Genomic DNA, 13,772 nt, shown 5'->3' on the forward strand with positions numbered 1-13,772 from the left:
TACAAGTTCCATTTTTGTTAGTTAGGATGGCACTCCTCTTTTAAAACAAGCTGCTAGAGTTAGAGTACAGCGATGAGGAGAAGAGGAGAAAAGAGAAAAAAAAAAGAAAGAAAAGATAGGGATAAGAGGAAAATGGAAAGAGAGGAGAGGAAGAGAAGAGAGAAAAAGAGAAAGAGAGAAAAGTAGTGAGTAGGTAGGTGTGTAGTAGGCTATAAGGTGGAGAGTGGAGTGTGGTACTTTAAATGCGACAGGTATTCCGGAGATAAGACTCTGGGATTGAGGTCAGGTTATAACATTATACCTTTGTACTCATCAGAATCTTTGAACTCGTACCAACAGGCCCATATTTTGGAGATTTTGTCAATCTGCTCCTGGGCTATGAAGATCTGTTCTTCCAACTCTCTCACCTTTTCAATTCTGAAAAACCACTGTTTCAGGGTAGGAACAAGTTTTGTTTTCCAGAGTGCTGGTATAGTTGCTCTGGCTGCTGAGATCATGTGAGGGACTATAGATTTCTTATACTGGGCAGGGGAATAGGTTGAATTGTGTAGAAGAAAGACATCTGGGCTATAAGGCATAGTACAACTCGAGATTTGTTGGGTGAGCCTGTGGACGTCCTTCCAGAATCTGTTTATTAGAGGGCAGTCAAACATCAAGTGGAGTAAGTTGCCAGGGCCTTTCTCACAACGCCAGCAAGTGTTAGGCACATTGGGCATAAATTTGCTTAAAATTTCCGGGGTTCTATACCATAGGGTGAGAAGTTTGTAGTTCTGTTCCCTAGTTCTTGTATTTCTAGAGGATTTATGTGTATTGGAATATATAGTGATCCATTGATCTTCTGATAAGGGTGAACCTAGAAGTTTGTCCCACTTTTTCCTGAAAATAGGAGTCAATGGAGATTGTGCATATAACAAAAGATTGTAGTTCCATGAAAGCATGTGACGCTTCACAGTTTTTGATTCACATCTTTGGTCAAATTGTGTGAGATTGTAGGTTGCTCCCTGCTTAAGAGCAGGTGTCTCTAAGAAGTGACGGATCTGGAAAAACGTCCAATAAGGCAGGGATTGGTCTGAAGTAGGGTGTGTTATGTTTGCTGCTGTTAGATTTCTACTACTTACTGTAAGTGACAGCAACATAGGAGAAAAGTAATTTATGGCTCATTTTACTCTGGAAGAAACGTACTTCTTAGTTGTATATGTTTACATGTATTTTAAATGGTAAGATTTTGGCGACAGAGGTCCTTTAAGTATACAGAGAGGGTGGTTTGCACCCTTCTCATGCTTCCTGTAACACCATTCCAGCAGAATCCGGTCACCCTGCATTATGACAGCCCTCTGGTTGGTCACACATTGCGGTCAGTGTTACAGGACAATGGCCGCAGTGTGTGGGCGTGAGAAGAGGCAGAAGTGGCTGCATAGCAGTCATACCTCGCTGTGTGCGTCCGGCAGTGTGCTGTGACTGCTCTGTGCGCGGATCCCGGCCTCATCAAAGTCCTCATTCTACACCACCGTGCTGCAATGACACGGTCACAGCTCTGGCGGGGGGACGCCAGTCATCTGATGTCTCCTCTATTGTCAAACTGCATCCAAACCAGTTCTGGGCAGAGTGGGAACCATCTTCCTCAGGCATGAGGCTTTACCCGGGGGACAGAACTCGCTGTGATCTGATATGACCCAGGCTGCCCTTTAACTATGGATGCTGCAGCTACAATCACACAGGCATTGATTCATTTTTCCCAGCAGTCCTCACTATGATCTGATGTGATCCAGGCTGCCCTCTACCTGTGGATACTGCATCTACCATCACACAGGCATTAATTCACATACGTCTCAGCAGCCCTCACTGTGATCTGATATGACCCAAGCTGCCTTCTAACCGTGGATGTTGCAACTACAATCACACAGGCATTAATTCACACACCTCCCAGCAGCCCTCACTATGATCTTATATGATCTAGGCTGCCCTCTTCCTGTTGGTGCTGGAACCACAAACACACAAGTGTAATTTTCAGCAACCCTCACTGTGATCTGATATTACCCAGGCTGCATTCTAACCGTGGATTCCGTAACTACAATCACACAAGCGTTAAATCCCACACCTCCCAGCAGCTCTCACTATGATCTGATATGAGCTGTAACGATTATCTCATTGGGTTAAGGTGCGTATACACACACGCAATGCTTGTCATCTGTAGAGATTGGGACGATCTCTCCCGGGATGGAGGGATAAAGGTGGCCACACACACCATACATTTTTTTTTTAAATATCTGTTCAATTAAGAATTGCAATCAATTTTTCTGACTGATTGTAACATTTCATAAATCTGACCAATGTACCACACACCTATGTTCAATTTTTCCTCCGTTATGATAAAAATGATTGGAAACTCTGACAAAATTGCTAGGGTGTGTATATTAATAAATTGACAATCTAACACACACCATACAATCTTTAGAAGGATTGAAGAAAAATATCTGGCATTCCGGATCGATAAAAATCAAAGAAAACGGGAAACCCAATCGGATTTTTCAGACGAATAAAAATAAAAGCTTTCGATTTTTCGGGAGATCCGATCATTTTTATCGAATTGCTGTAAAATCGGATCATTTTATTGTACCGTGTGTGGCCACTTTTAGGTTGCAGCAATCACCAGGCAGGCAAAGTAAAGAGGGGAACAATGCACTGGCAGCCGGTTGCTGTACACACACTAGATCGGCCGCCTCAGCTGAGGAGCATTGATCGTGTGTGCGAGGAGCGAGTCTACAGCTGTCCACACACTGTCTGTCATTATTGCCAGATCACATGAAGCATTCATACTGATCACTTCCCTGGATAACCCCCAAAAGATATTCCATCATATTTCAGTACAAATCTCAGCAAATATTCCAGCCTTGTATCACTCAATGCAGCCAATGCCTCATTTCAGTTTTCAGGAGTAGAATCTCACTCATGCCCATTGTCCTCCCAGCACAGGAAGTGTCCTCCAATCACAGGAAGTGTCATCCCAGCACAGGAAGTGTCCTATCAGCAGAGGAAGTGTCCTCCCAGCACAGGAAGTGTCCTCCCAGCACAGGAAGTGTCCTCCCAGCACAGGAAGTGTCCTCCCAGCACAGGAAGTGTCCTCCAATCACAGGAAGTGTCATCCCAGCACAGGAAGTGTCCTATCAGCAGAGGAAGTGTCCTCCCAGCACAGGAAGTGTCCTCCCAGCACAGGAAGTGTCCTCCCAGCACAGGAAGTGTCCTCCCAGCACAGGAAGTGTACTGTCCTCCCAGCACAGGAAGTGTCCTCCCAGCACAGGAAGTGTCCTTCCAGCAGAAGAAGTGTCCTCCCAGCACAGGAAGTGTCCTCCCAGCACAGGAAGTGTCCTCCCATCACAGGAAGTGTCATCCCAGAACAGAAGTGTCCTATCAGCAGAGGAAGTGTCCTCCCAGCACAGGAAGTGTCCTCCCAGCACAGGAAGTGTACTGTCCTCCCAGCACAGGAAGTGTACTGTCCTCCCAGCACAGGAAGTGTCCTCCCAGCACAGGAAGTGTCCTCCCAGCACAGGAAGTGTCCTTCCAGCAGAAGAAGTGTCCTTCCAGCAGAAGAAGTGTCCTCCCAGCACAGGAAGTGTCCTCCCAGCACAGGAAGTGTCCTACCGACACAGGAAGTGTCCTACCAGCACAGGAAGTGTCCTACACATAAGCCTCATCCTAGCACAGGAAGTGTCCTCCCAGCACAGGAAGTGTCCTGCTACACATAAGCCTTATCCCAGCACAGGAAGTGTCCTCCCAGCACAGCAAGTGTCCTCGCAGCACAGCAAGTGTCCTCGCAGCACAGCAAGTAAGTGTCCTCCCAGCACAGCAAGTGTCCTCCCAGCACAGGAAGTGTCCTCCCAGCACAGGAAGTGTCCTACCAACACAGGAAGTGTCCTCCCAGCACAGGAAGTGTCCTACACATAAGCCTCATCCTAGCACAGGAAGTGTCCTCCCAGCACAGGAAGTGTCCTACACATAAGCCTCATCCTAGCACAGGAAGTGTCCTCCTAGCACAGGAAGTGTCCTGCTACACATAAGCCTTATCCCAGCACAGGAAGTGTCCTCCCAGCACAGCAAGTGTCCTCGCAGCACAGCAAGTAAGTGTCCTCCCAGCACAGGAAGTGTCCTACCAACACAGGAAGTGTCCTACCAACACAGGAAGTGTCCTCCCAACACAGGAAGTGTCCTCCCAGCAGAGGAAGTGTCCTTCCAGCACAGGAAGTGTCCTACCGACACAGGAAGTGTCCTACCAGCACAGGAAGTGTCCTACCAACACAGGAAGTGTCCTACTGACACAGTAAGCCTCATCCCAACACAGGAAGTGACCTCACAACATAAGCATACCTCCCAACTTTTTGAGATAAGAAAGAGGGACACTTAAGCCACACCCCTGCCACACCCCTAATCACGCCCCAGCTACACCCCTAATCACACCCCCGACACCCCCTTAGTCACTCATTCCATAAGAAAATTATGTTGTTTTATAATTCCAGCCACACTGGTCCTTATTATCCTTGTTCATTTTTCTTCATATTAACATTAGAAAGTAAGAAATATATACATTCAAATCATGGGAATACAGTTTATAGTCAATAAAACACATTTTTTTCAGTCGAAAAATACATATATTTACACAGATCTGTACATCAGTCCTGAAAGAGGGACAAATGAGGAGGAAAGAGCGACAGAGGGACAGGGCTTCCAAAGAGATGGACAGTTGGAAGCTATGAACATGAGAAGTGTCCTCCCAGCACAGGAAGTATCCTACCAGCACAGGAAGTATCCTACCAGCACAGGAAGTGTCCTCCCAGCACAGCACAGGAAGTGTCCTTCCAGCACAGGAAGTGTCCTCCCAGCACAGGAAGTGTCCTATAGAGGATGAGGTCAGCCCCCCACTCACCGGTATAGAGGACGAGGTCAGCCCCCCTGCCATGCCTGTCAGGATCCGGCCGAGGAGCAGCATGGAGATGTGCTGAGCGCTGCCCATCAGAAGGAAGCCGATCACTGCCGGGATTGTGGAGAACATAATACTCAGCTTACGCCCCAACCAATCGTTCAGGAACATCGAGCTCAATCCACCGACGCAGCATCCCAGTGCAAACACCGACTGTGCAGGGAACACAAAGGGGAAACATATCATATATAAATACATATTTATAGAAAGATCAAGCTCAATCCCTTACACAGCATCCGAGTGCAAACACCGACTGTGCAGGGAACACAAAGGGGAAACATATCATATATAAATACATATTTATAGAAAGATCAAGCTCAATCCCTTACACAGCATCCGAGTGCAAACACCGACTGTGCAGGGAACACAAAGTGGAAATACATAAATATATAAATATATTACTAATATTATAAATGTGAAAGTGTGTATGTTTGTTACTCGATCACGCAACAATGGCTGAACGGATGTGAATGAAATTTGGCACACACATAGTACATTACCTGGAATAAAGTATAGGAGACTTTTTATTCCCATAACCAAAAAGTGGGCGGAGACAAATACACATTTCACTGGGAAAATGTAAACTGCAGCCATTATTACACTGTTAATGGCAGGGTTCTCAAACATGGCACAGTTGGTCACTGGGTGACTGGGATTAATATTCAGGAAAGTGGGCGTACAGCAGCCAATCAAAATTCACCTATTGATTTTCAAGGGGAATATGTAATTGCTGCCATTCTTGCACTGTTAATGGCAGAAGCCTCAAACCTGGTACAGTTGGTCATCGGGTGACTGGGAAAAAGAGGTGGAGCCACAGCCAATCAGATTTGTTTCATTTCAATGCAAATTATTGATGCCAAAGACCGCAAATCTCACAAACTTGGTCATTAAGTAATTGTGTGTTAGGGTTAGAAAAAGTGGGCGGAGCCTAACCAGCCAAATACATAACCGGGCAACGCCGGGCGTCCAGCTTGTGTGTATATATAAAAGAAAACCATGGGATACTTTAAAAAGTCATTTTTAGAAGGAGGATAAATATCTCATCAGTTTATTGTCACATCTGGTTCACTTTAATAACATCCTATTTTTTTTTTAAATAATATAATCATTAATTCAGTTTTCAACAAACTTTTATTGTAAAGGAGAAGTAAGGGAATTACCCCGAACCAGGATTTCTCCACCTCGGTGATGTGCATACTGGGGTCTGTGTCCCCCTCCAGCACCGGAATGACGGGGGATGGGTAAACCAGGGCGTAACCGAACGTGAAGTTCCCGAGAACAGCGGAGAACGCGGCGAGGAACATCTTCCGGTTGTCCAGCGTTCTGCGGGGAGGGAAACAAACGTTACACAAAACATATCCTGTATTTCATTATCAATGTAGGAAATATAGGAATTTTAAGTATTATTTTCTTTAACCACTTCAGGACCAAATAAACTTTCACATATCATTGCTGCTCCCATTCATTCGCCAATAACTTTATTACTACTAATCACACCTAAATGAACTATATATATATATATATATATATATATATATATATATATATATATATATATATATATATATAGGGTTTTTTTTAGGACAAATTAGGCTTTTAGTGTGTGATAATTTTGTTTAGTAATGACCTTATTTTCAATGCAAGGGAAAAGTAGAGAAAAAAACTGAAAAACACACTATTTCTCCATTGACATCCATTATAGCTTTACAATAAACAGTGCTAACTAGAAGTTAGACCCACTCATGTTATTTGCTTATTCATCCTGGTTATAACAACATTTAGATTATGTTCCTAGTACAAAGTATGGTGACAATATTGTATTTGAAAATAAAGGTGTCTTTTTCTGTTTTTGTTTTCTCATTGTACACTATTGATGATTATAAGACCTTATTTGCAAAAATGATAGTAATATACCCTCATGGCATACATATTTAAAAAGCCAAGTTTCTAAGGTAACAATATATGTTGTTTCTTTCATATTCTGTCACTTTGTTTTAATTTCACAAGTCTTTTATTTTGGTACAGAATATGCAAAAATGTAATTGTCTTTGATTCAGTTTGTAACTAAAAAGAATACACAACACACGGGCCTCAACCCTAAAACTCTCTGAACTCTATTCTACTACTTATCACGGTTAAAATGTTTCAGCATATGTCTCTTGTAGTTTTGCGTAAACTTTCCCAAATTTGATCATAATTTAGAAAATGACTTTTTTATGTTGGATTGAGTCTGTCCCTACCTATTTTTTTATGTGATGTGTGTCCAAAATTCGACAACTCGTCTCGGTTAAAAATGATACCATATGTGCCTCATTTAGTAACAAACTGATGGTGCACCGGCCACAACTACACTGGACGTTTATAAACCACCAGTTGTCATTCAGTGGTCAAGGTGCCCATTAACAGTACAATTTTTCCTTCAAATTGGATCTTTCGACGCATCTTGAATGATCGAAACTAATTGGAGAGCAATTATCGATTGCTCCCGTTAATGGGACATTAGATTTTACATTCCGAATCAATCATAAAATCCAACTTTCGGATCTATATTTTTTCCTTTTCCAATTGACCAAAGAATCGTTTAACCTCGATCTGCGCGACACACAGCACAGTTTTCTATAGAATTTGATCATAAAAATTGTGTCGAAAGATACAATTTGAAAGAAAAATTGCACCATTAATGGGCACCTTTAGGCCTTTTTCACAGTAGGACGTTGCGGTTTGATGCGACGTTAAAGTCGCAACGTAAACTTACAGCGCAATGCGCCCAAAAAGTCGCAACGCAGCGTTACAGCATCTACAGTAGAGCATACAGGCAATGAAAAGTATGTCTCCAAGTCATTACTGAGCATGTGCAAACAGTCCAACGCAGCTAATAACGTGTATAACGCACTGCATGCAGCACTTTTACTTAATGTGCAGCGTTAGTCACCAACGCAACGTGTGCACTGTGAACAGGGCATTGATTTTTCATTGCAGTGAGTTATTCTGCATTAAATGTTGTTTTAACGTGCGACTTTAACGTCACACTGTGAAAGAGGCCTTAATCAGGAAGCTACAGAAAACCGCAGTCGGTTGGGAGAGGGAAGAGTACCCTCCCACATAGATGTTTTACACATTGCATAATTGTGTTCCTTTCCTATAGTTTATAGGGTATTCCTCAAGCCAAATACTTTTTTGTTTTTGTTTTAATACTCGGATTCCCTATAAACTAAATAAACCACGCCCACAGGTTTTCAGAGAGCCTTGGCAGTAGCAAGGGCTCATGGGAGCTCAGTCTGGGCAGGAGGAGGGGGAGGTATTACTAGCCATTGATTTCAGAGGCAGAGGGGAGGAGGGAGGAGGAGGGAGAATTAGTTTTTTTTCACAGGCTGAGTGCTCAAGATGCAGATAAGCCTGCCTCTGTGTAATGTTTACAAACAACCTGGCTGCTGTCATTGTATCACAGGAAGAAATAATCATGTTCTATTAAAGCTGGTTGCAGCTAGATTTGCTGTGTAAACTATCTAAACTTTAGATAAGATATATAGACAAGTTACTTGTTATAGTTAGTTTTTCATCTCGGATCCGCTTTAAGGTGGCCATACACTTATAAATTTGCAGCAGATTTGACAATCAGATAGATTTCTATCAGACGCCTGTCAGGTTGAATCTGACAGGAATCTATCTGATGTGTGCCACACACTAGGAACAGATTTCCAATAGATTTCAGAATGAAATTTATTGCAAATTGATCTAAATGCATTATTGGACCATTAGATCCAATGCAGCTCTATGGGCCATCAATCTGCTGCCAGCAGCCGATCATCCTAGATTTTCCATCCTGTCAGATAGATCAAATCCATCGAAATCGGTCGCAAATCGGTCGATCGATGGCTGAAATCGAGCAGTGTATGGGCCCCTATAAAGTTTAAAAATTTAAAGCAGTAGAAGAAGTGCCTCTCTCTCTCTCTTGTAGTCACAAAACCTACAAATACCAGCCAAACCAGAAGCAGGAATGCCCCCCCCCCCCTCCCCAATAAAAATAATAAATAAATAAGCATTTATTTGCAAACATTTGTTTTTAGGATACTGGCCCCAAATTTTTCATTTGTGTAGAGCAATTGAAAAAGTAACCAAAAACAGGTGAAAAAGTCCTGGCATCATTATTCTAAGGATTCTCTTGCTTGCTGGTAGCCTAAAAGACAACTGTAGTGAGAGGGATATGGAGGCTATCATATTTATTTCATTTTAAGCCATACCAGTTGCCTGGCAGCCCTGCAGATCCTCTGCCTCTAATACTTACTACGTAAGCTACGTACACACATGCGACAGCGATCGTTCGTTGAGAACGACGAATGAACTTTTAATTGACGAAAGGACGACTTAAGTAAAGTTAGCTTTTAAATGTGTGTAACGATCTGATCGTTAGAACGAACGTTACATCACATAAAGCAACTATTGCGCCTGCGCATAAAAATGAGAAGTTCCATGGAGAAATAGCGAAATGCGCATGGCAAGCCTAGTACGAACGTCCGTTTCCAACGATGTACTACTCTTGCAAACGATCGTCATTGGAAAAAATCCGCCAAGCTAGATCGTTCGTTTTTAACGATCTAGCTCATCCGTCGTTAGACTTCATGGTCGTTGGCTGCTTTTTTTTAAACGATCTTCGTTTGAAATGATCGGGGAACGACTATAGTCGCATGTGTGTACGCACCTTTAGTCAAAGACCCTGAACAAACCTGTAGCAGATCAGGTGCCTGAAGTCGGACTGGATTAGCTGCATGCTTGTTTGTCGTGTGATTCAGACACTACTGCAGCCAAAGAGATCAGCAGGACTGCCAGGCAACTGGTATTGTTTAACAGGAAATAAATATAGCAGCCTCCACATCCCTCTCACTAATGAATGTTAGGCCCCCTGCACACTGCAAATCCGATTTGCGATTTTGATTCCAATTTTCCCTGGATGCTATCAAAAGAAAAACGCAGAAAAAACGCAGCATGCAGTACCGATTAAAAATCTGAATCGCACGTGAAAATTGATTAGAAATTGTGAATCGGAATTGCATGTAGTGTGCAAGAGGCAGACATTCCCCCCTCCCTTCCATACAAAGCAGAGCTCCGTGGCAATATTATAGCATGCTATGACTAGTTCCTTCCTGTACTGCATTACAGCCTGTAGCTCAACGGAGGAAAAATTCACAACTCTGCAGAATGGCTGATTTCACCTGTTCCCTGAAATTGTACATTCAATTAAAGGCGCTGTTTGTAACACAGTAAGAAGAGTGCTATCCTATCTGCAGGATGCAACAGTCAGCGTTCTTCAGTTGCAGTCCTGTGCTTCCCCCATAGGGGTCCCCGCTTTCCTCGTCTATGTGGGAATATCTGTTCTTCAGTTAATAGGCTTTGTAGCGAGAGCAGTCAGGACAGTGACCCCTACAGGAGGGATGAATAAGTTGCAGCGTCTGATAGTCCGCTCACATGCTGCTGATAAGGAAGATTGGACTGAGTTAGATTGAAAGTTGATGTTCTATTTAATGTGACATAAATGTCTTCAAAACAGATAAATAAATCACAATCATTTGTTACAAAACCCCCGCATTGCTTAACATTCCAATACTCTGGCAGGACAAGACAGCGCAGAGCTACTTCTGCTTCGCCAAGGTTACGACATCTGGAAAAGTTACCAGTGGGGGATGGGAGGGGGAACTGTCGTGACCGGCTTATGTCGAAAACAATGGTCTCTATCCAGAGCAATTTACTTTTATTTGTAGTGTTGTATCACAAAGCGTGGATTAAAAATGCTGTTGTCAATTTCTGTTTTTCAGAGGCCCTAATTTAGTTCATTTTATCTCACAGTTTTCACCTAGGGGATATTGTCACATCTCAATAAAAAGCACACCTGAAGTGAGAGCAATATGGAGGCTGCCATATTTATTTCCTGTTAAAGGAATCATCAGCCAACTTAAAGGGGCACTGTGGCAAATTTTTTTTTAAATATGTATAATATATAAATATGTATAAAATAGTATAAATCTGACAGGTTTTGGACTAGTCCATCTCTTCATAGGGGATTCTCAGCAAGGCTTTTATTCTTTTTAAAGAATGAAACACAGTATTTCTTCTACGCTCTAAAAACTATTGACAGCATATTATATACAACCAGAATTTTTTCTTTACTAGAACAGCATTTAAAGGGTTACACACAGGACTTGAATGTTCAGTGCAGAGAAATCTGGACGCATCCGAACTGTAGATAATGTTATCTTGTGTTTACTTAATTGTATCAAGTGAGAAATGTGACACATTCTCTGACTGTGCAGAAGCAGCTTGAAACAGACAGACCCTCAAAGCATTTCTGCCTTCAATACATAATGAATAAAACCAGTTATAAATAAAATGCAAAGGCAGCTCTCAAAGCAAAAAACTGTACTTTTGGGAACTTGTAATTTCTAAATGAATAATAATACTTATGCACAAATGCAAATAGGATAACCGTATGGAATATAAAAAGTAGGAAAACATGTTTTTATTCAATATTATGTCAGGTTTTTTTTACTGCTTTTAAGTTATTCCCTAAAAAGGATTTAAACAATGATGCTGACCAGCTTCCCTGCTCGCTACACAGTTTCTTGGCAGTTGGACAGAGCAACTGCCATTCACTAAAGGTGCGTACACACATGTGACTATAGTCGTTTGAAACGATCATTCCCCGATCATTTCAAACGATGATCGTTAAGTTAAACGATGGACGAGCTAGATCGTTAAAAATGAAAGATCTGCCTTGGCGGATTTTTTTAAACGACGATCGTTTGCAAAACTAGTACATCGATAGAAAACGGTCGTTCGTAGTAGGCTTGCCATGCGCATTTCATTATATCTCCATAGAACCTTTCATTTTAATGCGCAAGCGCAAAACACGTGTTTTTCGTTGTTTAACGTTTGTTCTATGAATGTGTCCTGTGACATGTTAATTGCTCCATGATTATACCATCATTGTAATTTTAATGGACACTAAAACAGGACAGAGTGTTTTTTTATGTGTTCTTTTTATGTGTGATAAAACAAATATAACACCTAATCAAAGATATCACACCTTATCAAAGTTAACACGCCTTATCTGAGTAGCATAGCGAGAGCTACAAACCTGCAGGTATAAGTTCGTAGCGCTCGCTGTGCTACTCTGATAAGGCGTGTTAACTTTGATAAGGCGTGATATTTTTGATGAGGTGTGATATCATTAATAAGGGGCTTGATTCACAAACTAACTGTTAGCACGCCAGTGAAAAGCCACTTATCACATACAAACTGCCTTTTCGCGCGCTAATGATTTAATAATAAAGTTTAGTGCGCATAATGTTTTGCGCGCGTAAAGTTTTATGCGCACTACTTTGTGTGAAAAATCAGCTGCTTTGCGTGCTAAGTAGTGTTATAAGCATACTTTGCACGCGAAGCAGCTGGTTTTGCATGTGAAGTCGTGCGCGTAAAACCATACGCGCGCAAACTTTTTACGCGCGCTACAATAGCATGCAAACAGTAACAGCTTTGCAGTGCAAACTACTTAGCACCCTAGTTTGCACATGCAAAGCTTTTAGGCGTGATAACTGTGTTAGCACCCTTTAGTGAATCAAGCCCCATGTGTGTTTGCATGCAGAAAAAAAGCCACATTTTTCACAGCAGATAATGTAATTCATAGAGAAAACTGACAGCATGTGCAGAATTATCCTGCAGGATGTCAGCTTTTTTTCTAGGCACGAAAAACACATAAAGCACTTGATTCACTAAACCGTGATAACTCAAAGATCACACCTTATGAAAAGATATCACACCTTATCAAAGTTAGCGCGCCTTATTAGAGTAGCATAGCAAGCGCTACGAACTTATGCCTGCTAATTGGCAATGGCTCTCGTTCTGCCCCGAGCCCCTGTGGGTTCATAGCGCTCGCTATGCTACTCTGATAAGGCGTGTTAACTTTGATAAGGTGTGATATATTTGATAAGGTGTGACATTGTTGATAAGGTGTGAGATCGTTGATAAGGTGTGATGGGCTCGATTTACTAAGCGGTGCAAAGTGTTAGCACCGTGGTGAAAAGGCCCTCTTCACGCCTAAAGTCACTTTAGGCATGATAAGAAGGGCTTCGCGCGAAGTTTCCGCGCGTAAAGTTTTGCGCGCGCTCCCGCGTGCGTGCGCGCGAAGCGCCCCGCACTTCGCGCGATGCGCCCATTAAACCCTATGGGACTTTGCGCGCGCGCCTGTGCGGGTGCGCGCGCAAAACTTTACGCGCGATAACTTCGCGCGAAGTGCAGGCAAAAACGGTGCTAACTCAGTGGTGAAGAGGTCATCACGCCTAAAGTCCTTTAGGCGTGATAACTGGGTTAGCACCGCTTGGTGAATCGAGCCCGATATCTTTGATAAGGTGTGATAACTTTGATGAGGTGTGATATCTTTGATAAGGTGTGATATCGTTGATAAGGTGTGATGTCGTTGATAAGGTGTGATGTCGTTGATAAGGTGTGATATCTTTGATAAGGGGCTTGATTCACAAAGCGGTGCTAACCCAGTTAGAGACTTTGGGCTCGATTCACCAAGCGGTGCAAAGTGTTAGCACCGTGGTGAAAAGGCCCTTATCACGCCTAAAGTCACTTTAGGCATGATAAGAAGAAACTCGCGCGAAGTTACCGCGCGCAAAGTTTTGCGCGCGCAACCGCGCACGTGCGCGCGCAGCGGCCCCCGCTTCGCGCGAAGCTCCCATTAAGCCCTATGGGACTTTGCGCGCGCTCTCACGCGCGTACGCGCGGTAACTTCGCGCGAAGAGCA

The 13,772-nt window shown here is 42.9% G+C and overlaps 1 protein-coding gene across 2 annotated transcripts in view; it reads right to left on the minus strand.

Annotated features, from left to right (window-relative positions):
• Positions 1 to 13,772, minus strand: part of SLC2A6 (solute carrier family 2 member 6) — a 290,346-nt gene that overhangs the window by 37,000 nt on the left and 239,574 nt on the right. For both annotated transcript variants that reach the window (XM_068249220.1, XM_068249217.1), the window contains 2 exons: positions 6,133 to 6,295; positions 4,919 to 5,125 (listed from right to left, as the gene is read on the minus strand). In XM_068249220.1, coding sequence (XP_068105321.1) covers positions 4,919 to 5,125; positions 6,133 to 6,276 — 351 coding nt within the window. In that variant the 5' untranslated portion in view covers positions 6,277 to 6,295. The remainder of the gene's footprint in view (positions 1 to 4,918; positions 5,126 to 6,132; positions 6,296 to 13,772) is intronic.

This window comes from Hyperolius riggenbachi, chromosome 8 (assembly GCF_040937935.1).
Source record: "Hyperolius riggenbachi isolate aHypRig1 chromosome 8, aHypRig1.pri, whole genome shotgun sequence".
In the NCBI taxonomy this organism is placed as follows: Eukaryota; Metazoa; Chordata; class Amphibia; order Anura; family Hyperoliidae; genus Hyperolius; species Hyperolius riggenbachi.